A 27,038-nucleotide genomic window follows, 5' to 3' on the forward strand; every position below is an offset into this window, starting at 1 on the left:
ATCTACTATCTCTGTGATCAGAGACACACAAACATACTGCACAGATGCAAACACCTCTGGCATGGCCTCTTTCGCCCAACTGTAACATGACTACTGTATTATATGCAAACAACTCACCAGACAGCAACATGGGGTCCTTGTCAACAGACTTTTTTACATGGTCAGACTCTCCGGTCAGCGAGCTCTCATCGATCTTCAGGTCGTTGCCCTGTATCAGTATCCCATCAGCAGGCAGGAGATCACCTGTGTGGGAGTGGAAGCAGGAGGAGACAAGGGACCAGAGAAATAAGGATCTATAAGGAATTATAAGAATCCAAACATTGTTATGACTGCTTAATAGGAATCTACACAAAACCAGATATGTTTAATGTATTATTTATGTATTTATGGTTGAGCTGTTATGAATGTTTGATTCTTAATATACCTTCTGTAAGATACAGTCAAAGGAACTACAAATGCATTATACACAGGTAGCTACATAGATAGTCCAACCAGGTATACTACATCAGGGGACTTCTCCTGATCCTGGACTGACCGTATTTGATTTGGGCCACATCCCCAACCACCATTTCAGCCACAGGGATCTGGATGACGGTGCCATTCCGCACCACGGCAAATCGCTGCTCCTGCTCAATGCGGCTCTGCAGCCCCCGGAACTGCTTCTCCTTGCTCCAGTCGTTAAAGGCCGTCACCAGCACTACGCAGACGACAGACAGCAAGATGGCCGCGCCCTCAATCCAGCCAGCCTCCGCCTCGCCCTCGTCCTCTGCACCGGATGCCACATTCCCACACGCTGCAGAGAGAGAGAGAAATAGGAAGAAAGATAGAGCAGAGAGAGAAAGAAATAGGTGAGAGAGAGAGAGAGAGAGAGAGAGAGAGTGAGGGGGCAGAGAAGTGAGGGAAGAGGGGACTCTGCTCACCTGATGAGTTACCTTAACTGAGATAACTGAAAACCTGTGTTAACTCCCATAGCTAATGCCTAGGCTTTAGCTCAGAGGGCTAATCAATGCTTTATTAAGGCATGCGGAAGGCCAAAGTCTGATACCTGGACAGTCAGTCACACCTACCTTCGCTCTCCTCTCCAGGCGGTTGGTAGAAGGACAGTGCGAGGGAGATGATGGCAGCTATCTCCAGGATGATGAGAGTTACATCCTGTAGGGCCTCCCAGACCAGCTCCAGGAACGACTTGGCCTTCTTAGGAGGGATAAAGTTCTGGCCAAACACCTGGCCACGCTTCTCTAGGTCTGACGGGTTGTCCGATAGGCCTAGAGAGGACAGGGAATGCTGCTACTGAACATGGTGCATGGCATCCCTTCATCCACCTCACTGGATTTCATTTAAAACACTATTCGAGGGTATCAGAGTCTTGTGTGAATTCAGTAGGTAAGTGGGTAGTTAAAGAACTGTTGAAGATTACTGTAGAGTGAAACATTATTTGGATGTTTTATCAGGATGCCTACATACGACCAAACATTTGTCAAATTGCAGGTCTCTGCCATGAATCGGAATCCGATTCAACAAATCATGCTTCAGAAAATTAGTCTGTAACACTTCATAATAGGGTTCATATTAGAAACTGGCCATAAAAAATACTGTTGTCATAAACAGTCATTACATTATATAGGACATGGTCATAGAACTTGAGATAGTTACAGTTTAGGCCATGTTTCTTACAACCTTGTGTAGGCATTATGACAGAGCATTAAAATAACATGCTTTCAAAATGTCTACACTAGAGCAGACAAAACACAGCATAACCATCTTTCAATTACTTCTGTAAATACATTGCAATAGACTCACTCACATGAATCATGTAACAGACATATAAATGTTTGAGTGTTGACACTAGGTGCTGGGTGCTCTTTTAGTAGAATGAGATAGATGGGGTGGGAATGGCACAGATGGCTAAGTCAGTGTGTGTCTGCTTCTCTGTGGGGTGTGTGCTCTGGCACACCCACCTCATGTCCTCCCCTGCCAAACATCACCTGCTGCTACTGTCAACCCAGCCATCTCTCTTTCTCTCTCTCTCTCCCTCTCTCTCTCTCTGTCTTTTTTTCACCCAATCCCATTTGGGGGGGGTAGTCAAAATGTAGTCGCACTATAACCGAATTCAGAAATGATGTGTGAAACAGTCTGGTGATAAAAAGACACGTGAGTAGGAACATTTCAGGGCGATGAGATATGCAAATTAATAATTAATCTGACTCTCTGTGAAAAGTCACATTTTACTCATTCAGACAATATTCTCACAGTTGCCATGGTAATGAAAGGTTCATGAACAAATTCCCCTTCATCTCTCTAACTGAAACAGCCTACATTTATCTCTACTGAATTATAAAAATAGTTTTGTAATCATCATAAAAGTGTGCCGATATTAGAAGTTTGTTGAATCATAGGCGCTTGTATAATTTAACATAATCTAAAAAGTGACAAATTACATAATTTTAAACTATAATGGTGAAAATAAAGCAATAGGCTGAAAACATTAACGGCTCATATAGTGGTTTGAACATCTCTCCTCAGGACTATTTTATGTTTGCTGCAGGAGGCCATGATGAATGAGAGGAGGTGTCTGTCTCTCTGCCTCACACCCACCAGATTGCTGATGCTTTTGTAGCTTAGCAACATAACATGAACAAGCCTGTTCGGGCAGACTGAGTTGGGAATGCACAAATACAGATAGAAAACCAGGCGGATGAGGACAGTACAAATGAGGACATCTGGTAGAAACCATCTATGCAAACAAGATGGCAGTGGCGCTATAGCATAAAATATCATCAACTGGTTGTTCATAAAAAATCCAGTTGATTTGACCTATTGGTTTGAATTTTATTAGTAAGGTAGACTAATAAAGTGCATTGTATGTTTCCAGTGAAGTATTTCACTGAGAGTGGTGTGTCTGAGTGAGACTCTCACCATCGGCTGGGGAGGTCTTCAGTCTCTGACAGAGGCCCTCTGTGTCCGTGTAGTTCTCCTGGATCTTCTGAATTGCCTCTGCACCTCTCAGCTCCATAAGGTCCCGCAGGTCCTCCAGGGTGGCCCCAAAGTCCCCTGCATGGTTGACCTCTGTTCCCCCTCCACTACCTCGCTTCTTGGGTTTGAACTCCACCGAACTATTGGCTAAGTCCCCCATGATAATGTGTGGTAATAGAAGTGTATCGATTCTTCAAAAAACAATGATTCTCTGATGGACTTCTTTGAAAAGGGCCAGGGTAGGCCAGGATAGGCCAGGGTAGGAAATGCTTGACTATGTGATTTTTAGATTAATGTTCCCCCATGCCACTCCCTCCTTTGCCCCTTCTATGATTCTCCATATCAGGGCATGTGTGGAAGAACATTTGGAAATGTTTTTGTTGTGTGATTTGTCGGTGGTTTATTCCACCAAAGACTTTAATCTGGTCTGTCTCACAACCCCAGAAGAGAAAAGAGAATCAAACAAAATGATAAGGGGGATACCAATCCATAGAAACAGATATTTGTAAGGAGAGAAACAGAAAGAAGGGCTCAAGCGTTTGGAGGTGAAGAGAAAGATGCTTTGGCAGGTCCTGTGTAGGATTCACCTAAAGGCTGGAGAAGATGGAGAAGATGGGTTTTGTAGGGAATATTCTTACATCATTAAACCCTATCTAGATGTTGAGTTGTCAACATTTGCTATAATAAACCCAAGTCTGAAAAGAACTCTCAGGTTGTAAGGATTTCAGCATCTTGACAGTATTTCACTCTATCATAAAAAATGTGGTCTATAATTTGCACCAAAGAGAATTATTAATGAGCCAATAGGAGTTGCTGCAATCCCACCCCCTCCCTCACTGGGACACAAATCAAACGAAACAAAAAAACAGATATAATTTATTTATAAAAAGTCTATTGATTTTTAGTTTATTGATTTAGGATGTTATGGCCTCTCTAACTGCTTAGTAGCGGGTTGGCTCTCTGATCAGGGGGACATATTTAACCACAATGAATGTTCAAACTAAAAATTGGAGGAGAAAGGCACTGGGATGAAAACCCACGCAAATATACAATATATTCATAATGTTATTTATCTAAGACTCTAAGTTACATCCTTGAATCTTGGCATCAAATTGTAATCACGATCATGATCATGATTTTATACGTTTTAGGACCTATTCAATGTTTTAGAGGCATTCGCAAATAATCTAAAGTAATTATCTGATTATTTTGTCTCCTCATGAATTTTACAAGCCTTTAGGTAATGCATCAGACCTACACTATTCTGAGTATTGTATAATGACCTTCGCATAATAACCCCTCTCCTCCTCATCTTCAAACAGTGAATTGCATTCCCTTTATGCTATTCCACCCATACTTGCTATATGGGCCCAGGAATCATCAAAATCCCAACAACATTTTTAAGGTTAAACACATTTCCAGAAAATATTTGTTATCACAGTACAGTCTCCTAAACGAGCGTCGTGACGCTCGTATGGAAATAGCCAATCCATGTCTAGAATGGGCTTTTACCAAGGCGACGCGCACAGCCATGATGCTCAGCGATCTGGGATACAGAGGATACTCTCCTCCGAGTGATGCGAGGCGAAAATTTACTCCATCGTGGCACGAAGGAGTAGGCTTTATTAAGATGTTTTTATATTTCCACAGTATCAAAAAGTGAATGGAAACATATGTGTTTATATATCAGAACTTTAAAAAATCCTCAATTTCCCTTGCAAGACGGAGCATGTTTTAGTACATTGTCAAAATCCACCATGCCCTTTACGTGTAACCTTCAGATATCAGTGTTAACCTTGGTCTGCACAAATTCTATTTTATGTCAGCGATATCCATCCCTTACGATAGAAATGCACACTAAAGTAGGGAAATAACACCTTTCCTTATATTCACAATTTTTATAATTGTTTTTCCAGAGGTGAATGGGGATATAATGGGCCTAATATGAATGAGAACATATTTTCGAGGCAACAGATTTCAGAGGAATTGCAGCTCATGGAAAAATACGATTGGAACATAGTGTGTTTCTTTATGGTGGGAAAATTATACAATTTTGCCCGAGTGAATGTGCTACATTTAATCTGTGAGCTGGCCTTCTACAAGGTTATAACCGTGTTGACTGGCTCATTTGCGGACTAATTTATCTCTGTGCACGGATTTGACTCATTCAGATATAAAATAACGGCATACTCATAAAAATCATAGAAGTGACCCGTAGGCCTATACCCTATTACGCAAAATCGGGATTTTATATATTCCAGACGGCAATGCTGCCCTACTATGAATAATAATATATTCTTGTTGCACACAACATTAATGTAGCCTACCTAGTCTACTCGGTAATAAATTATAATTGCCTGTAATAACTGACAAATAAATGTTTTATAGCATGTCGTATTGATAAAGGTTACGTAGCCAATTCACTATATTGGATTCATGAATACATTTTATCTCATAGTTTACCTGTACCATAATATTTTGGATGACTGCTATCAATACTAGTGTTCTACCGAGAAAGGTATAGGCTATAATAATAGGCCTAGGTCTAATAAATGGTGCAAATATTCGCCATTTTCACAGGTCACTCCAATATCATGAGGCATTTTGATGCCATATTATCCTTAGTCCACCATAATGATAGACCACCATTGAACTGAGATAAAAAATACTCACCCGGCCATGTCCAAGGACGTCAAAGGAGAGTTTCGAAAAACAGGAAATCCAATGTTCTTTACTTTTAAATTCGCTTCATATCCGACAGACAAAAACGTTTGAAGGATGTAGACTGTACCGACGTGATGTTCCATCTGTTGTTTCTGGTCAGGAGATAAATGTATAGCACGGAATTGTGCAGACGTCTATGTGGAATTCCTCTAATGCGGAATAAAATTATATGATGGAAGGCAGATATTAGCGTGTTTGCATAAATTAACGGTTAAGGACCGCAGGTAGCTATTTGATATTATTACTGTTATTCTGGTCGTTGGTCCCAATTATTCTCGTTGCTGTAATTTTTTCGTCTAATTGATAATACAGCATAAGCTCCAATTGGTGAGCAAGAATTTGGGTCTACATGCTGAAACGATTCCTCGCTTACCGCACTCGTCCTATGATGATGGCAACATTAAAATGGGCTGTTCTATGCGACGGGTAGGAGTGGGAGGGGTGGATGGATGCTGCGACTGCCGAGCTGACGCTCCTAGCTATCCCTCCCTGCAACCCCTCCCCTTGCTCACCCAGACTTTACAACCACGTTAGTCCAGAATATTGGTACTAATATCCCTGTATAGACTGTCTGAGCTTTAGACAGCCATTGGTAAAACAAAATGTCAATATAATAAAAAATAATAATCAAATCATCATACAAGAAATAATAATCAGAATGACTTTCATCAATTCATGGAGGTAGATAGGCCTATATAAGCTACTTGATAGCCCTACATTGAAAACGGCTCTGTAACATGTTCATGTTGCCTCATCACAATTAAATATGTTTTATTATCATCATAATAATTAGCTAAGCATTTTGTCTACAGAACATGTAATCAACAATCAGAGCATATAGTGTTACGTAGTTTATTACACGTAGACAAAATGACAGGTTGTTTCTCTGGTCTCATTGATATGCACTGTCCATTCATCATAATCAGATTTCTCCTGTCCTTCTACCCAGAACACATTGCCTTCTAATGCTAAACTACATTAATTATACAGGTAGCCATGTAGCCAGCGACTTCCCCATTAATAAAACATAGCCCAGTGCCAACACAGGAGTGGGGTGAGGAAGAAGGAAGAGGAAGGAGGAAGGAAGTTATTGAGTCCATGACCTTCACCTGCATAAGTCTGGCATACACTTGGTCTCTTCATCCCTCTATAAAAAGAGACCATCTTTTTCTTAAGTAAAGCCCAATCAACAATTTACACAATCAATTAATTAATTTGAAATCCTTTAAATGTCCTATCAGAATTGTAGCAGATGTGAATTGAGATCTGCCGGCTGTAGCACACCACAACTGGACTGTATCCCTCTTCTGGCATAAAATGGAATTGCCTGATTGCATATTCAGAATCTAAATAGAGATTATTAAGGCTCACCCTGTGAAATGAGCTGAGTTGCTGGGCCTCTGTCATGTCATAAATGTGATTGTCTGACTAATGTTAATTCATTGAACAGCCTAACGTGACAATGTGAAATCATTATGGTGATTGTGGGTGAGAAATAGGAGGACAATAAGAATGTAAAATGAAAAATATATTCCTATTGATATTTTGGGAAAAGTCTAATGTTCAAGTTAGCATATATTGTAAATCTAAATGAAATACCTTGGTCATCTAATAATTACCAATTGTTGCTCTCTATTGATGGAGTGGATGGAGAGGAATTTAGCAGGTGAACTTACTCTTGCAACTTTGTGAATATATGGGTAAAATCCCAAAGAAAATAAAGAAATGGTAAATACCTTGGAAGAACAATAAGGTATTCATTACTTTAATTTAATCCAAGAGTCAATTATGATAATTCACAGTACACTAGCCTGGTAATATGACTCAAGGTCCTGTTACTTGTAGAAAGCAAACTATGGGACATAACAAACACAATGTTTAGTAGAACTAGAAAAATGTCAACACAAACTAAATATCATGTAATGAATTTAAATTAAAACCATGAATAAAAAATTGCCCATTATTTTCTCTGATGATTTTTTGGAATTGTATTTCAGTTCCCTTCCTAATTGAAGTTACAGTATTGTCAACACTACACAAATCATTTTCAACACATTATGCATACTAATCTTATACCTCATGTGATTGCATTTGAAGTATATTGGAGTTGAAATTTAGAAGGCCTTTGGGGCTTGGCTGGCCTGGGTTGTCTTCACCTTCTCAGTCTGGAAACTCTGACACAGCAACCTTCTTGGCATTGTGTCATTAAAGAGGGCTTTTATGAATGATACATGAGGCAGGATTTTAAATAGTTGGATGCCACATTCCCTGCTGAAAGCAAGAAAATCCCCTCTGGTCAGAATTCAATTGTTACAGATAATGGTTTTCCGTACTGTATTTTTATTAGTGTGTTTGATTTGCACACCAGCATGTCCCAGGAGGAGAGAGGTGGTATCATAGAAATTGAATTTGAATGTACATACAGTATCTATGGTTGACCATTGTTACTACTAGACTGGATGGATGAGAGCTCTACAGTACATGCTTTCAGAAGGCCCCGGAAGCAGAACCTAAAATTAGAAAAACAGTGAAACATTGACACATAGGGTCACCACATATTAAAATGATCAAAATTATTACTTTTCACACAGACTTTTACACAGCATCTACGTATGAGCTAGCAACAACTTCTTGACTGACTTCTGCTTAACGGGATAGTTCACCCATAGTACAAAATTAAATTGGTTTCTTTATCCTGTAAAAGAGTCTACGGACAAGGTTTGACAGAAATCCATGCTTTGGTTCATTTCCCTGGGATTGTTTTACAAATGCTAACGTTTTAGAATTTGTGGCACGAATCCATCCAAATCCTGGCACCGACATTTTTTGTAAATCATGTCCAAATCATCCGAAATAATCTAATATGTATTGTGAAAATCAACAAAGTCACCTATAGATGATTTGAACATGATGTGGGAAAAATGTTAATATCAGTACCATGACTTGAATAGGATTTGTGTCACAAATGTAAGTACAGTTACCAACATAGACAATATCATGATATGTAAACTTCCTGCCACAAACATTTATCTCACCAGCGCAGGTGACTCCTGCATCTTCATGGTGGCCACAGTCATGGTTACCCAGGCCACTGTGGGGACACTGCAGCAAAGAGACTTCAGAGCCAGAACAGGCCAAGTCATCCAGAGAGATGGAGCCACTGCCCTTTCCAAACCTGGCAGATCCAAAGGCCTCTAGTGCTTCTCCACAGCCCAACTCTCTGCACATCACCTGAGCATCCCTCTGATCCCAGTCATCATCACACACTGTACCCCACTGGCCAGAGTCAAACACCTCCACTCTACCAGAGCAGTTGTTGGGACCATTGACCAGACGCACTCTGGAAATGCCATCTGTAATAGACAGGTAGAACTGTGAAGATGACAGGGTGTGGGATTGATGTTGAGTTAAAAACTTTGTAGAAAATATACAGATGTAGCATCTTAATTAGAATACCCTGTTGTAGGATAACATGCAATGCAGGAAATGTAGAACTTGTAGTGTATTTGAGGTTTAAGACAGCTTCTGAAGTTTGTAATTTCCACTTTGAAATCTCAGACTTGATTTTCCCTTATGAGAAATGTATCAACCCGGACAAAAATGTCCATTCATTCTAATCCACATAACAATTAACATTTCATGTTGATGCAGGAATATTTGCCATTGACCTTAACAAGGCCCACAAGACCAGTGGAAGCAAAATAACCCCATAACATAAAAAATACACCACCATATGTTACAATAAGTATGGAGTTATTTTCTGCCCATGCATTCTCATTTCGAGGCCAAACCCCACCACTAGTGAGCGTGGCCAAAGAGCTCTATTTTCATGTCATCTGACAATAGAACCGGTTCCAATTCAAGTGCCAATGCCATTAAGCAAACTCGAGGTGTTTACATTTGTTGGATGACATGAAAGTTGAGCTCTTTGGCCACGCACACCAAATTAAATAAAATCAAATTTTATTGGTCACATAAACGTGCTTAGCAGATGTTACTGCGGGTGTAATGAAATGCTTGTGCTTCTAGTTCCGACAGTGCAGAAATATCTAACAAGTAATATGTAACAATTTCACAACAAATACCTAATACACACAAATCTAAGTAAAGGATTGGAATTAAGAATATATAAATATATGGACGAGAAATGTTAGAGCAGCATAGACTAAGATACAGTAGAGAGTATAGAATACAGTATATACAGTGGGGCAAAAAAGGATTTAGTCAGCCACCAATTGTGCAAGTTCTCCCACTTAAAAAGATGAGAGAGGCCTGTAATTTTCATCATAGGTACACTTCAACTATGACAGACAAAATGAGAAGAAAAAAAATCCAGAAAATGATATTGTAGGATTTTAAATGTATTTATTTTCTGTTTGTGAGGGTTTTAAGTGACAACCCAATTTTTTTCAGCCTCTTAAGGTGTTGAGGCGCTGTTGCACCTTCTTCACCACGCTGTCTGTGTGGGTGGACCATTTTAGTTTTTCAGTGATGTGTACACAGGAACTTAAAACTTTCCACCTTCTCCTTTGCTGTCCTGTCGATGTGGATAGGGGGGTGCTCCCTCTGCTGTTTCCTGAAGTCCATGATCATAGTCTTTGTTTTGTTGACGTTGAGTGAGAGGTTATTTTCCGGACACCACACTCCCAGAGCCGTTGCTGGTAATCAACCATACTACTGTTGTGTCGTCTGCAAACTTGATGATTGAGTTGGAAGAGTGCATGGCCATGCAGTCATGGGTAAACAGAGAGTACAGGCGGGGGTTGAGCAAGCACCCGTGTGGGGCCTCAGTGTTGAGGATCAGCGAAGTGGAGATTTTGTTTCCTACCTTCACCACCTGGGGACAGCCCGTCAGGAAGTCCAGGACCCAATTGTACAAGACGGGGTTCAGACCCAGGTCCTCGAGCTTAATGATGAGCTTGGAGGGTACTATGGTGTTGAATGCTGAACTACAGTCAATGAACAGCATTCGATTGCATTGTCTGTGGATCTATTGGGGTGGTAAGTAAATTGAAGTGGGTCTAGGGTGACAGATAAGGTGGAGGTGATATGATGCTTAACTATTCTCTCAAAGCACTTCATGATGCCAGAAGTGAGTACTACGGGGCGATAATCATTTAGTTCAGTTACCATTGCATACTTGGGTACAGGAACAATGGTAGCCATCTTGAAGCATGTGGGGACAGTAGACTGGGATAGGGAGAGATTGAATATGTCCGTAAACACACCAGCCAGCTGCGCATGCTCTGAGGACGTGGCTAGGGATGCCGTCTGGGTCGGCAACCTTGCGAGGGTTAGCTAGTTTAAATGTCATACTTACGTCATCCACGGAGAAGGAGAGCCCACACTTCTTGGTAGCTGGCCATGTAGGAGGCACTGTGTTATCCTCAAAACGGGCAAAGAACGTGTTTAGCTTGTCCGGTCCCAAGACGTTGGTGTCCATGACATGGCTGGTTTTCCTTTTGTAGTCTGATTGTCTGTAGACCCTGTCACATACGTCTCATGTCTGAGCCATTGAATTGCGACTCCACTTTCTCTATACTGGCGTTTTGCCTGTTTGATTGCTTTGCAGAGGGAATGACTACTTTGTTGTGGTTCGCATGTTCAGTTTTGCGCGAATGCTGCCATCTATCCAGTTTCTGGTTAGGGTAGGTTTTAATATTCACAGTGGGTACAGCATCTCCTATACACTTCTTGATGAAATCAGTAACCGTCTCAGTGTACACGTCAATATTGTTCTCGGAAGCTACCCAGAACATATCTCAGTCCGCGTGATCAAAACAATCTTGAAGCGTGAATTCCAATTGGTCAGACCAGCGTTGAATAGTCCTTAGCACAGATACTTCCTGTTTGAGTTTTGACCTATAGGAAGGGAGGAGCAAAATGGAGTTGTGGTCAGATTGGCTGAAAGGAGGTCGGAGGTGGGCCTTGCATGCATCCCGGAAGTTGGAATAACAATGGTTGAGTGTTTTTCCAGCGCAAGTACTACAGTTGATATGCTGATAGAATTTAGGTAGCCTTTTCCTAAAATTTGCTTTGTTAAATTCCCCAGCTATAATAAATGCAGCCTCAGGATATATGGTTTCCAGTTTGCATAAAGTCCAGTGAAGTTCCTTGAGGGCAGTTGTGGTATCGGCTTGAGGGTGGATATACGCAGCTGGGACAATAACCAAAGATAATTCATTTGGGAGATAAAACGGTCGGCATTTGATTGTGAGGTATTCTAGGTCGGGTGAAAAAAAGGATTTGAGTTCCTGTATGTTATTACAATTACACCATGAGTCGTTAATCAGGAAACATACACCCCTGCCCTTCTTCTTCACCGGAGAGATGTTTATTTCTGTCGGCACGATGAACTGAGAATCCAGATGGCTGGACCGACTCTGACAGTATATCCCGAGAGAGCCATTTTTCCATGAAACAGAGTATGTTATAATCATTGATGTCTCTTCAGAAAGTAACCCTTGCCCTGAACTCGTCAACTTTGTTATCCAGGGACTGAACATTAGCGAGTAATATACTCGGAAGCGGTGGGACTAGAAGACCGCTTCTAGTCCCTCTTTTTCACAGGCATTGTTTTGGGTCGATCTTTGGAATCAGTTCAATTGCTCTGAGTGGTGTGAACAAATGATCCACTTCGGGAAAGTCGTATTCCTGGTTGTAATGCTGGTAGTGCTGGTGAGTTACCGCCACTCTGATATCCAATAGTTCTTCCCATATGTAATAATCTACCAGTGGTAGGTTTGGTGTCGAAATGAGAATGCATGAGCAGAAAATAACCCATACAGTATGTACTGTAAAATATGGTGCAGGATCTTTGATATTATGGGGCTATTTTGTGTCCATTGGTCCTGGGACCCTTGTTAATTAAGGTCAATGATATCAGAAACTTTACCCAGTACCAGGACATTTTAGTCAAAAACATGGTTGCCTGTGAAGGAGGCTGAAACTTGTCTGCAAGTGGGTCTTTCAGCAAGACAATAGCCCCAAGCACACAGCAAAATCCACAAAGAAATTATTAATTGGCCACAAAATCAACATTTTCCATGAAAACGTGTGGTTTAAATTGAAGAGCGCAGGGCCTCCTGAGTGGCACAGCGGTCTAAGGCACTACATCACAGTGCTAGAGGTGTCACAACAGACCCGGGTTGTATCACAACCGGCTGTCATAGGGCGGCGCACAATTGGACCAGCCTCGTCCGGGTAAGGGGAGGGTTTGGCTGGGGGGGCTTTACTTGGCTCATCGCGCTCTTGTGGCGGGCCAGCTGCCTGCAGGCTGACCCCGGTCGTCAGTTTAACAGTGTTTCCTCCGACACATTGGTGCTGCTGGCTTCTGGGTTAAGAAGCGCGATTTGGTGGGACATTGTTTTGGAGGACGCATGACGTGACCGTTTCTCCCCGAGCCCTTTGGGGAGTTGATGCGATGCAACAAGATTGAAAAAGGGGGTAAAATACTAAAACAATTGAAGAGGGCAGTCCATAAGTCAAGGATCTGGAAGGATTATGTATAGAGTAATGGTATAAGATCCCTCCCAATGTGTTCTCCAACTCATAAACCATTTTAGAAAAAGGGTCAGTGCAGTTATCCTCACAGTGTGAGGTATTGAAAGGTTTTGAGAGAAAAAGGTATTACTTGTTGAACAAAATCTCTTTCCCTGAGCAGTTTTATTAGTATAAAATAACATAATTTCAAAGAAACAATATAGCTTAGTATTTTAATGATTTATTTAATACAGTAATTTTTGCTCATCTTTATCAAGGTTGTCAAAAATTTTGGAACCCATTGTATGTAACCTTAAAAAGTGCTATATAATAAATCAAGCTACCTGCGTTTTAAATTAGCTAAAGGTTGCAGTGGCTGTTTAAAGAAAACTGAAACATAGATTACAGTTCTCCTGCCCAATAAACTACTTTCAGGATCAGGAACCATCTAACAGTTGAATATGGAACTTCCCCTTAAATCTCACCTGAGCAGAAAACACTCGCATCCTCAGGATGCATGTAGTTGTACTGACATATCACATCAGAGGGGCAGTCAAAGAGAGATTCCTCTGTTCCAACACAGGCCATGTTGTCCAGAAGAATGGGAATACCATCTCCCATACCAAACCGGGGGCATCTATAGCCCACATACAGCGGAGCAGTCTGCAGACCATGTCAGCAGGGCTCACGTCCCAGTTATCATCACACACCGTACCCCACTGCCACACATGATACACTTAAAATATAGTTGTATGGAATTGATCTTACTGTTTTTAAATGGGTCTTCTTGTTCTTGAATTGAAGGTTATGAAAATAGGAAAATATGGAGAAGGGATATTGACAATGAGAGTGAGATATTGTGAAAAACAGGTATTAAATTATCCTTAATTCCTCTGAACATAAACTATTTTTGTCTACTGTAATTGTAGACTGAGACTTACCCATCATGCAAGTTACACTGGCATCTTCATCATGGCCACAGTCATGATTTCCTATCCCTCCTGAGCTGCATTCCAGTAAAGATCCCTCACTTCCCATGCACGCCACATCATCCAATAGGATTGAGCCACTCCCCTCACCAAAGTGAGCCTGGTGAGGAGCCTCTGTGGCTGGTCCACAGCTCAGTTCCCTACATACAACTTGGGCATCTAGCACAGCCCAGTTATCATCACAGACTGTCCCCCAACTCCCATCCTGGTAGACCTCCACCCTGCCAGAGCAGCGGTTGGGACCATCAACTAGGCGCACTGTCAAGTCAGCTGTTTGAGTTAAGAGGAAGGGAAAGGGAGAAATGTGTAATGGGCACTAACTTTTTGTTTTACAAATACGTATTATGACTCATTTTGCAACTGAAACATAGAGTAAAAAATCATTTTTTGATTACTCACAATGGGAATCTGAAGGGGACGGACCTGAGAGACGAAGAGAGAGAGAGAGAGAGAGAGAGAGAGAGAGAGAGAGAGAGAGAGAGAGAGAGAGAGAGAATATCGTATGGTGTTAAATCTTTCCCCTTCAATTATTGCTGGAGAGACAGACAGCACCTGCCATTGTCTGCCAGCTGAATTACAGGACCCAGGTCAAGGGAGACAGGTAGCCTAGCAGTTAAGAGCTTTGGGCCAGTAACCGAAAGGTCTCTGGTTTGAATCTCCGTGCCGACTAAGTGAAAAATCTGTTCATGTGCCCGTGAGCTAGGCATTTAACCCTAATTGCGCCTGTAAGTCTTTCTGGATAAGAGTGTCTGCTAAATGACTCAAATGTAAATGTAAATCTCTTATTCAAACCTAAAATATACCGACCATAAACAATGCTCAGAAGAATGGTGATAAGTGAAAACAAACTGCACTGAGGCAAACTGGTTATGTCAGTTAGGGGTTTCTTCTCATGCCGTGTGAATCATAATTTCTTTGCATATAGTGAGGTTCTCTGCAATTGAAACATAAAGTATAGACCCACTGGGAACACACTGTTTAAATCAACATTGTTTCCACGTCATTACAATGAAACTACGTTGAACCAATGTGAAATAGACATTGTCTGTGCCCAGTGGTAATTCATTTTTAGATGACTCACAATGGAAATCTGAAGGGGATGGACCTGAGAGAGAGAGAGAAAGAGAGAGGGAGGAAAAAAATGGTAACATTACACAAGCCCCTGGTTGGTGTTGGTAGTTTAAATAAGTTGTCTGAGAAATTTCAACCATTCACTTACCTGACTGCCCCTCACATATCGCTGCTGCATCCTCAGAATGTCCACAGTTGTGTGACCCCAGTCCATCTGAGCTGCAGCCAAGCAGTGACCCTTCATTCCCAGAACATTGCACATCCTTTAGCCAGATCTCCCCCCTGCCTTGGCCAAAGTGAGCCTGGTCCGGGGCCTCCAGCGCCACCCCACAGCCCAGTGCTCTACACACTACCTTGGCATCCAGCAGGTCCCAGTCATCATCACACACTGTACCCCACTGGCCAGAGTGGAACACCTCGACTCTACCAGAGCAGTTGTTGGGACCGTTGACCAGACGCACTCTGGAAATGCTGCTGTTCTCTGTAGGACCTGTAAACAAAGATAACTGTTAACTCCATTTACTAAGTGGTTTGATTAGAAATCAGATGAATCCCTGTTCGCTTTATTAAGGTACAATTGGGTTAACGAACAATACTGAGGTGAGTGCATGTTTCATACATTTTGCATTGTTTTTCTTTGCATATACCATAGCTTTATAAACACTGCAAAAAGCAAAGGCAAAATACTGCAAACTTGACTAGTTCCTCTACAACTGAAGGAATTATTTTTAAAGGACATCATTAGTGAATATGGCACTAGGTTTTTAATACATGGTTTTGATCCAGCTAATAAAGTAAGATCCCATATTAGATCGAGCCAATACTGCAAAAAGAGAATAGGAAAGTCCACAGGGAGTTCAATGGCTGGATGTCTACAGAAATACCTGTTGTAGAATTTGGTTTTTACAGTGTAACACTAGCCCTATTACCAACATATACAACATAATGATGTATAAACGTCCTGCCACAAACATTTATCTCACCAGCGCAGGTGACTCCTGCATCTTCATGGTGGCCACAGTCATGGTTACCCAGGCCACTGTGGGGACACTGCAGCAAAGAGACTTCAGAGCCAGAACAGGCCAAGTCATCCAGAGAGATGGAGCCACTGCCCTTTCCAAACCTGGCAGATCCAAAGGCCTCTAGTGCTTCTCCACAGCCCAACTCTCTGCACATCACCTGAGCATCCCTCTGATCCCAGTCATCATCACACACTGTACCCCACTGGCCAGAGTCAAACACCTCCACTCTACCAGAGCAGTTGTTGGGACCGTTGACCAGACGCACTCTGGAAATGCCATCTGTAATAGACAGGTAGAACTGTGAAGATGACAGGGTGTGGGACTGTCGTTGAGTTGAAAACTTTGTAGATGGAAAAGGATCTTAATTTGATCACCCTGCTGTAGGATAATTTTCCTGCAGAGCAGGAAATGTAGAACTTGTAGTTTATTTGAGGTTTAAGAAGGCTTCTGAAGTTTGCAATTTTGACTTTGAAATCTCAGACTTGATTTGCCGTTATGAAATATTTAACAATTTCTACAAAAATGAAAATTAAGTATAATGCACATAATAATTCACATTTCCTATTGCTCCAGGATTATTTGCCATTGACCTTAACAAGGTCAATGACATCATGAATTTTACCCAGAACCAGTCCATTTAAGACAAAAACCTGGTTGCCTCTACCAGGATGCTGAAACTTGGCAGCAAGTGGATCTTCCAGCAAAACAATAATCTCAAACACACATCAAAATCCACAAAGAAATTGTTAATTGGCCACAAAATCAACATTTCAGTCTCCGGATTTGAAAGCCATTGGAAACCTGTGGTTTGAATGGAAGAGGGCAGGCCATAAGCTCAGACAAAGGATATTGAGGATCTGGAAGGATTCTGTATGGGGAATGGTCTAAGATCCCTCCCAATGTGTTCTCCAACTCATTAACCATTTTAGAAAAAGGTTCAGTGTTGTTATCCTCGCAAGGTGAAGCATTGAAAGGTATTGAAAACAGGGGTGTCAATAATTTTGACCCCTACCTTTTTGAGAGAAAAAAATATTACTTGTTAACAAAATCTCTTTCTCTAAGAAATGTTATTAGTATAAATAATATAATTTCCCCATTTTTCTGAGCATACAATTTAGTTCAGTATTTTAATTATTTATTTCATACAGTCATTTTTGTTCATCTTTATCAAGGTTGTCAATAAATTCAGATCCCACAGCATATAACCAAGACTGACCTATCACATCAGAGAGGCAGTAAAAGAGAGAGTCCTCTGTTCCAACACAGGCCATGTTTTCTAGCAGAATGGGAATACCACCTCCCATACCAAACTCGGTCAATCCGGTGCCATCCCAAGGGCTCCCGAGTGGCGCAGCGGTCTGGGTTTGAACCAGGCACTGCATCTCTTGCACTGAGATGCAGTGCCTGGTTCAAACTCAGGCTGTATCAATTGGCCCAGCGTCGCCGAGGTAGGCCGTCATTGTAAACAATAATTTGTTCTTAATTGACTTGCCTAGTAAAAAATAAATAAAAAGATTGCCCACATACAGTGGAGCTGTCAGCAGTGCTCACGTCCCAGTCATCATCACACACTGCCCCCAATGACACACGTATAATATAGTTGTATGGAATTGATCTTACTGTTTCTAAATGCATCTTCTTGTTCTTGAATTGGAGGTTATGAAAATAGGAAAATATGGAGAAGGGACATTGACAATGAAAGTGAGATATTGTGAAAAACAGGTATTAAATTATCCTTAATTCATCTGAACATAAACTATTTTTGTCTACTGTAATTGTAGACTGAGATTTACCCATCATGCAAGTTACACTGGCATCTTCATCATGGCCACAGTCATGGTTTCCTATCCCTCCTGAGCTGCATTCCAGTAAAGATCCCTCACTTCCCATGCACGCCACATCATCCAATAGGATTGAGCCACTCCCCTCACCAAAGTGAGCCTGGTGAGGAGCCTCTGTGGCTGGTCCACAGCTCAGCTCCCTACATACAACTTGGGCATCTAGCAAAGCCCAGTTATCATCACAGACTGTCCCCCAACTCCCATCCTGGTAGACCTCCACCCTGCCAGAGCAGCGGTTGGGACCATCAACTAGGCGCACTGTCAAGTCAGCTGTTTGAGTTAAGAGGAAGGGAAAGGAAGAAACTTGTAACGGGCACCGACTTTTTGTTGTACAAATACATATTATGACTTGGTTTGCAACTGAAACAAAGTAAGGAATAATTTTTAGATTACTCACAATGGGAATCTGGATCTGAAGGGTACGTACCTGAGAGAGAGAGAGAGAGAGAGAGAGAGAGAGAGAGAGAGAGAGAGAGAGAGAGAGAGAGAGAGAGAGAGAGAGAGAGAGAGAGAGAGAGAGAGAGAGAGAGAGAGAGAGAGAGGGAGAGGGAGAGAGAGAGAGAGAGAGACAGAGAACGAGTATGGTATGGTGTTATGATGGTGCCGACGAGATGGCAGCATCGCGACTAGCTCTTAGGAAACTTTGCAGCATTTTGTTTGTTTATGTACTATTTTTTACGTTATTAGCTCAGGAATTATTTTGTGTCATTACATACAGCCAGGAAGAACTATTGGATATTAGAGCGACGGTAACTCACCAGAACTTCCAACATTACGAACAGGATTACGACTTCCCTGGAGCAGATCTTTTGTTTGCTCTCCCCAGAGTAATTAAGGTACTCGAGGCGGTCTTCTGCACACCTCCCACCACTCCTGAGTATTTTACTTGCTAATGTCCAATCTCTGGATAATAAAGTTGATGAGCTCAAGGCGAGAGTTGCTTTTCAGAGAGACACCAGGGATTGTAACATACTCTGCTTCACAGAAACATGGCTCTCTCGAGATACACTGTCTGACTCTGTAAAGCCAGTTGTGTTCTCAGTACATTGCACCAACAGGATCAAACATCTCGCCTGGAAGCAGAAGGGTGTTGGTATATGTTTTATGATTAACAACTTATGGTGTAACTGTGATAACATACATGAACTCAAGTCCTTCTGTTCACCTGACCTAGAATATCTCACAATCAAATGCTGACGATACTATCTCCCGAGAGAATTTTCCTCAATAGTAGCCACAGCGGTCTACTTCCCCCCTCAAGCTGATACCACGACGGCCCTCAAAGAACTTCACTGGACTTTATGTAAACTGGAAACCACATATCCCGAGGCTGCATTTACTGTAGCTGGGTATTTTAACAAAGCAAATTTGAGGAAAAGGCTCCTGAAATTCTATCAACATATTGATTGTTGTACTCGCGCTGCTAAAACTCTCTCATTACTAAACTACCTTCCAGAGTGCATATAAGGCCCTCCCCGGCCCTCCATTAGGCAAATCGGACCACGATTACATCATTCTCCTACAGGCAGAAACTCAAACAGGAAGCACCCGTCGTGAGGACTATTCAACGCTGGTCTGACCAATCGGAATCCACGCTTCATGAGTGCATATGAGTGCAACTTCCACACTCCAAACTCCACTATGGCCAAGACCAAAAAGCTATCAAAGGACACCAGAAACAAAATTGTAGACCTGCACCAGGCTGGGAAGACTGAATCTGCAAGTAAGCAGCTTGGTTTGAAAAAATCAAATAAATATTAGGAAATGGAAGACATACAAGACCACTGATAATCTCCCTCGATCTGGGGCTCCACGCAAGATCTCACCCCATGGGGTCAAAATGATCACAAGAACGGTGAGCAAAAATCCCAGAACAACACGGGGGGGACCTAGTGAATGACCTGCAGAGAGCTGGGACCAAAGTAACAAAGCCTACCATCAGTAACACACTACGATACCAGGGACTCAAATCCTGCAGTGCCAGACGTGTCTCCCTGCTTAAGCCAGTACATGTCCAGGCCCGTCTGAAGTTTGTTAGAGAGCATTTGGATGATCCAGAAGAAGATTGGGAGAATGTCATATGGTCAGATGAAACCAAAATAGACATTTTTGGTAAAAACTCAACTCGTCGTGTTTGGAGGACAAAGAATGCTGAGTTGCATCCAAAGAACACCATACCTACTGTGACGCATGGGGGTATAAACATCATGCTTTGGGGCTGTTTTTCTGCAAAGGGGCCAGGACGACTGATCCGTGTAAAGGAAATAATGAATGGGGCCATGTATCATGAGATTTTGAGTGAAAACCTTCTTCCATCAGCAAGGGCATTGAAGATGAAACGTGGCTGGGTCTTTCAGCATGACAGTGATCCCAAACACACCGCCCGGGCAACGAAGGAGTGGCTTCGTAAGAAGCATTTCAAGGTCCTGGAGTGGCCTAGCCAGTCTCCAGATCTCAACCCCATAGAAAATCTTTGGAGGGAGTTGAAAGTCCGTGTTGCCCAGCAACAGCCCCAAAACATCACTGCTCTAGAGGAGATCTGCATGGAGGAATGGGCCAGCAACAGTGTGTGAAAACCTTGTGAAGACTTACAGAAAACATTTGACCTCTATCATTGCCAACAAAGGGTATATAACAAAGTATTGAGATAAACTTTTGTTATTGACCAAATACTTATTTTCCACCATAATTTGCAAATAAATAAATTAAAAATCCTACAATGTGATTTTCTGGATTTTTTTTCCCTCATTTTGTCTGTCATAGTTGAAGTGTACCTATGATGAAAATTACAGGCCTCTCTCATCATTTTAAGTGGGAGAACTTGCACAATTGGTGGCTGAATAAATACTTTTTTGCCCCACTGTACATTTAAACCCAGTTTTTCACAATTCCTGACATTTAATCCTAGTAAAGATTCCATGTCTTAGGTCAGTTAGGATCACCACTTTATTTTAAGAGTGCGAAATGGCAGAAAAATAGTAGAGAGAACGGTTTATTTCAGCTTTTATTTCTTTCACCACATTCCCAATGGGTCATAAGTTTACACACACTCAATTCGTATTGGTTAGCACTGCCTTTAAATTGTTTAACTTGGGTCAAACATTTCAGGTAGCCTTCCACAAGCTTCCCACAATAAGTTGGGTGAATTTTGGCACATTTCTACTGGCAAAGCTGGTGTAACTGAGTCAGGTTTGTAGGCCTCCTTGCTCGCACACACTTTTTCAGTTCTGCTCACAAATTTTCTATGGGATTGAGCTCAGGGCTTTGTGATAGCCACCCCAATACCTTGACTTTGTTGTCCTTAAGCCATTTTGCCACAACTTTGGAAGTATGTTTGGGGTCATTGTCCATTTGGAAGATCCATTTGCAACCAAGCTTTAACTTCCTGACTGATGTCTTGAGATGTTGCGTCAATATATCCACATCATTTTCCTGCCTCATTATAACATCTATTTTGTGAAGTGCACCAGTCCCTCCTGCAGCAAAGCACCCGCACAACATGATGCTGCCACCCCCGTACTTCACGGTTGGGATGGTGTTCTTCGGCTTGCAAGCCTCCCCCTTTTTCCTCCAAACATAATGATGGTCATTATGGCCAAACAGTTCTATTTTTGTTTCATCAGAACAGAGGACATTTCTCCAAAAAGTACGATCTTTATCCCCATGTGCAGTTGCAAACCGTAGTCTGGATTTATGGCGGTTTTGGAGCAGTGGCTTCTTCCTTGCTGAGCAGCCTGCTAAACACGTGTATGTGACCAATAAATTTGATTTTAATCTTTCCTCTTCAACTACTGCTGGAGAGACAGACAGCATCTACCATTGTCAAAGGTTAAAGGCGGTAGGTAGCCAAGCGGGTAATAGCGTTTGTGGTTCGCATTCCTGAGTTGACTAGGTGAAAAGTCTGTCGATATGCCCTTGCAGTAAAGGGTTTCTTCTCAGGACGTGTGAATATACAAGATATCTGATGTGACTATAATTTCTTTGCATATAGTGAGGTTTTCTGGAATTGAAACATAAAGACCTACTGGGAACGCACTGTTTAAATCAACATTGTTTCCACATCATTACAATGAAACTATGTTAAACCAATGTGGAATAGACGTTGAATTGATGTCTGGGGAATAATTTTGAAATTACTCACAATGGAAATCTGAAGGGGATGGACCTGAGAGAGCGAGAGAGAGGGAGAGAGAAAGAAAGGGAGAGAGGAGGAGAGAGAGCGAGAGAGAGGGAGGGAGAGCGAGAGACAGAGAAAGAGAGAAAGAGAGAAAGAGAGAGAGAGAGAGAGAGAGGAAAAATGGTAGCATTACACAAGCCCCTGGCTGGTGTTGGTAGTTTAAATAAGTTGTCTGAGAAATTTCAACCATTCACTTACCTGACTGCCCCTCACATATCGCTGCTGCATCCTCAGAATGTCCACAGTTGTGTGACCCCAGTCCATCTGAGCTGCAGCCAAGCAGTGACCCTTCATTCCCAGAACATTGCACATCCTTTAGCCAGATCTCCCCCCTGCCTTGGCCAAAGTGAGCCTGGTCCGGGGCCTCCAGCGCCACCCCACAGCCCAGCGCTCTACACACTACCTTGGCATCCAGCAGGTCCCAGTCATCATCACACACTGTACCCCACTGGCCTGCATAATAAACCTCCACCCTGCCAGAGCAGTTGTTTGGGCCATCCACTAAACGTACTCCTCCAGCACTGACCGTGGAGGCTGGAAAATAATTGTTTTGTTAAGTCCCACATTAAGTGACTGGGTATTTATATGATAGTCACATATATAGGGACTACAGTGTATGATTGTCATCATGGAACTACAGTGGCTGGGCGAAAGTATTCACCCCCTTGGCATTTTTCCTATTTTGTTGCCCTGGAATTAAAATAGATTTTTGGGGGGTTTGTATTATTTGATTTACACAACATGCCTATCACTTCGAAGATGCAAAATATTTTTTTCTTGTGAAACGAAAAAGAAATAAGACAAAAAACAGAAAACTTGAGTGTGCACAACTATTCACCCCCCAAAGTCAATACTTTGTAGAACCACCTATTGCATCAATTACAGTTGCAAGTCTTTTTGGGTATGTCTCTATAAACTTGGCACATCTAGCCACTGGGATTTTTGCCCATTCTTCAAGGCAAAACTGCTTCAGCTCCTTCAAGTTGGATGGGTTCCGCTGGTGTACAGCAATCTTTAAGTCACACCACAGATTCTCAATTGGATTGAGGTCTGGGCTTTGACTAGGCCATTCCAAGACATTTAAATGCTTCCCCTCAAACCCCTCTAGTGTTGCTTTAGCAGTATGCTTATGGTTATTGTCCTGCTGGAAGGTGAACCTCCGTCCCAGTCTCAAATCTCTTGAAGACTGAAACAGGTTTCCCTCAAGAATTTCCCTGTATTTAGCATAATCCATCATTCCTTCAATTCTGACCAGTTTCTCAGTTCCTGTCGATGAAAAAATATCCCCACAGCATGATGCTGCCACCACCATGCTTCACTGGATGGTATTCTCGAGGTGATGAGAGGTGTTGATTTTGCACCAGACAATGCGTTTTCCTTTATGGCTAAAAAGCTCAAATTTAGTCTCATTTAACCAGAGTACCTTCTTCCATATGTTTGGGGAGTCTCCCACGTGCCTTTTTGCAAACATCAAATGGGTTTGCTTATTTTGTTTCTTTAAGCAATGGCTTTTTTTCTGGCCACTCTTCCGTAAAGCCCAGCCCCCCAAAGTGTACGGCTTAAAGTGGTCCTATGGACAGATACTCCAATCTCCGCTATGGAGTATCTTTGGTCTCTTTGTTGCCTCTCTGATTAATGCCCGCCTTGCCTGGGCTGTGAGTTTTGGTGGGCGGCCCTCTCTTGGCAGGTTTGTTGTGGTGCCATATTCTTTCCATTTTTTAAATAATGGATTTAATGGTGCTCCGTTCAAAGTTTCAGATATTTTTGTTATAACGCAACCCTGATCTGTACTTCTCCACAACTTTGACCCTAACCTGTTTGGAGAGCTCCTTGGTCTTCATGGTGCCGCTTGCTTGGTGGTGCCCTTTGCCTAGTGGTGTTGCAGACTCTGGGGCCTTTCAGAACTGGTGTATATATACTGAGATCATGTGACAGATCATGTGACACTTAGATTGCACACAGGTGGACTTTATTTAACTAATTGTGACTTCTGAAGGTAATTGGTTGCACCATATCTTATTAGGGGCTTCATAGCAAAGGGGTTGAATACATATGCACGCACCACTTTTCCATTTTTTTGAATTTTTTGAAACAAGTTCTTTTTTTCATTTCACTTCACCAATTTGGACTATTTTGTGTATGTCCATTGCCTGAAATCCAAACAAAAATCTATTTAAATTACAGGTTGTAATGCAACAAAATAGGAAAAATGCCAAGGTGGGTGAATACTTTTGCAAGGCACTGTACATTTGATTTTGTATTTTTATTAAGATTAAACTTATTAACAGAATTAGTTACAAGTCTGCTTCACTATACTTACTTCTATCTGGAACTCGAGATGCTCCTTCATTGGTGCAAACAACTACATAAGTGGAAAAATAATGATAAACAAACAATTAGGTAAAGATGTTATATTGTATTGCCATGTCAAAAGTCCTGTGTCTGTGTGAGTTGATAAGAGACGTGTTTCAGTTCTCATTTGCTTTTAGTTAACAGATTAATTGGAAAGCAAAGTAGACCAGGATATTAGTAGTCACATACCTCACAGTGCTGTTTCTGAACTTTTGCAAAGCAATAGGGTGTTTATACAATGGAAATGTTAGTGAGTAGAGTCACTATTGTCGATTAACCCAATAATATTAAATACATTATTATTTGCTGAGAACCTATGCACAAAACTACTACATGAAATCTTAGAGCCCTGTGTATACATGTAGTACACACAATATGAATTGTGCATTAAGTATTTTGTGAAACACACTATTTGCTCATATGGGGCAAACACATTCATAAATAGTTAACATAAATATTAATAAATGGTATTGTTAAAATACAGTTCGCTCACCTGCAATCACAAATGCTAGGTACCACTTGCGCTTGGGTGTAAGAGTCATGATCAACGTTGAGAATGAGTGTATTGTCATGTATGAACCTTTTTATAGACAGATTTTGTTACCTTTTGTTGTGTGTCACCTGATTCCTACAAAGAAAAAAACTGATATCTAACAAAACGTGGCATTTATTTATCACTGAATACACATTATATAACACCTGTGAAGATTACTATTTGAAGAAACCACATGAAGGCATCTTCTCTGGGAATAAGACTAACACACTGTTTATCAAAACGGAATACAAGCTTTGGAAAAAATAATTAATTTAATTGGGAAATGGTTGTTTCAGAGCCAAATGAGTATGTTCAAGGCGCTTTCCTCTTCCCACTTTCAATTCCTTGAGGGGTAGGCCTGTTTCATGATAGATAGTGGGGTGGGGTCAATATCTCAACGGGTTACACCTTAAAAGGAAACTCCCTTTTCACTAAGGACCCAATTCTAAATTAGGATTCATGTACATGCATTATGTAAATGAGAGAATAAAGCAGGGGAAAAACGATTTTTTTAAAAATTTAAATTATGCCATCCGCAATTACTCAGTTCAAGCCCGTCATAAAAAGCTCTATGCAAAGTTGTTTTCTAACTGGTAATTCTCAAATTGCATGTTAGATATATAACAGAAAATAATGCCACCCACAATAACTCAGTTCAAGCCAGTCATAAAACGCTTTATGCAAAGTTGTTTTCTAACTGGTGATGCGCAAATTGCGTGTTTGTCACGTCCTGACCATAGAGAGCCCTTATTTTCTATGGTGGAGTAGGTCAGGGCGTGACTGGGGGTTTAATTTCTATGTTGGGCTTCTAGTTTTGTTTGTCTATGTTGGTCATTTTGTATGATTCCCAATTAGAGGCAGCTGGTAATCATTCTCTAATTGGGGGATCATATTTAAGTAGCATTTTTTTCCACCTGTGTTTTGTGGGATATTGTTTATGGGTAGTTATATGTCAGCACTCCATTGTCGTCACCTTCCTTTCGTTCTTGCTTTATTGTTTTGTGCGTTTCTAATAAATTATATGTGGAAACCATATCGCTCTGCAGCTTGGTCCGATAATTATTCCAGCGAACGTGACAGAATATCCAACCACAACAGGACCAAGCAGCGTGCCCAGGAGGAGAGGACTTGGGAGGAGATTCTGGACGGGAAGGGATCCTGGACTTGGGAGGAAATCCTGGCAGGACAGGATCGCCTTCCTTGGCGGGGGACGCAAGGAGAGAAGGGAGGACAGCGACGACGCCGGGATTTGCGGCCACAGAGAAAGACCAAAAGACAGCCCAAATTTTTTGGGGGGGGCACATGGGGTGATTGGCGGAGCTGAGTGAACCAGAGCCAGTCTGGGAGAAGAGGGAGAAACTGGAGGTGAGTGAAAGGAGAGTCAGAGAACGTCAGAGAGGAGTGGATGGAGGTATTGGAGGAGAAAGAGCGGAGAGAGTTGTTGAGTTGGTGGGAGATGCACGACAGTTGCCCTAAGGAGCGTGCCATCAGTTTAATGCCACCTGAGTCAGCTCCCCGTACTCGTCCTGAGGAGAGTGCTATTAGTCTGGTGAAATCTGTGCGGGATCCACACACCAGGTCTCCAGTACGCATTCACAGCCCAGTAAGTCCTGTGCCAGCTTTCCACACTCGCCTTGAAGTGCGTGTCACCAGTCTGGCACCACCTGTGCCGGCTCCACGCACTAGGCCTCCAGTGCGCCTTCCCAGTCCGATGTGTCCTGTGCCTGCTCCTCGCACTCGCCCTGAGGTGCGTGTCACCAGTCTGGCACCACCTGTGCCGGCCCCACACGTCAGGCTTCCAGTGCGCCTCCCCAGTCCAGAGCTTCAGGCGACGATTCCCAGTCCAGAGCTTCCGGTGACAGTCCCCAGTCC

At 42.0% G+C, this 27,038-nt stretch overlaps 2 protein-coding genes across 7 annotated transcripts in view; both read right to left on the bottom strand.

The window, feature by feature from the left end:
- The window catches only part of LOC110491094 (plasma membrane calcium-transporting ATPase 3-like), a 32,869-nt gene extending 26,742 nt beyond the window's left edge, over positions 1-6,127 (bottom strand). For 3 of the 6 annotated variants that reach the window (XM_036947221.1, XM_036947219.1, XM_036947218.1), the window contains exons 1-5: positions 5,647-6,123; positions 2,917-3,567; positions 1,068-1,265; positions 536-793; positions 118-243 (exon numbers count right to left, since the gene is read on the bottom strand). In XM_036947221.1, coding sequence (XP_036803116.1) covers positions 118-243; positions 536-793; positions 1,068-1,265; positions 2,917-3,133 — 799 coding nt within the window. In that variant the 5' untranslated portion in view covers positions 3,134-3,567; positions 5,647-6,123. Of the gene's footprint in view, positions 1-117; positions 244-535; positions 794-1,067; positions 1,266-2,916; positions 3,568-5,646 lie in introns of all 6 variants that reach the window. The other 3 variants (XM_036947220.1, XM_036947222.1, XM_036947223.1) reach the window with 3 other exon arrangements.
- Positions 6,128-6,561: 434 nt separating this feature from the next.
- On the bottom strand, positions 6,562-25,173 carry LOC110491095 (deleted in malignant brain tumors 1 protein). The gene is made up of 10 exons (XM_036945785.1): positions 25,125-25,173; positions 22,478-22,813; positions 18,055-18,372; positions 16,223-16,540; positions 15,388-15,729; positions 15,250-15,273; positions 14,121-14,438; positions 13,948-13,971; positions 8,733-9,050; positions 6,562-8,207 (listed from the first exon to the last, which is right to left on the bottom strand). Exons 1-10 carry the CDS (start codon positions 25,171-25,173, stop codon positions 8,185-8,187), a joined length of 2,070 nt encoding a protein of 689 aa, XP_036801680.1. The 3' UTR covers positions 6,562-8,184.
- Positions 25,174-27,038: the final 1,865 nt, after the last annotated feature.

This window comes from Oncorhynchus mykiss, chromosome 16, assembly GCF_013265735.2.
Source record: "Oncorhynchus mykiss isolate Arlee chromosome 16, USDA_OmykA_1.1, whole genome shotgun sequence".
Lineage (NCBI taxonomy): Eukaryota > Metazoa > Chordata > Actinopteri > Salmoniformes > Salmonidae > Oncorhynchus > Oncorhynchus mykiss.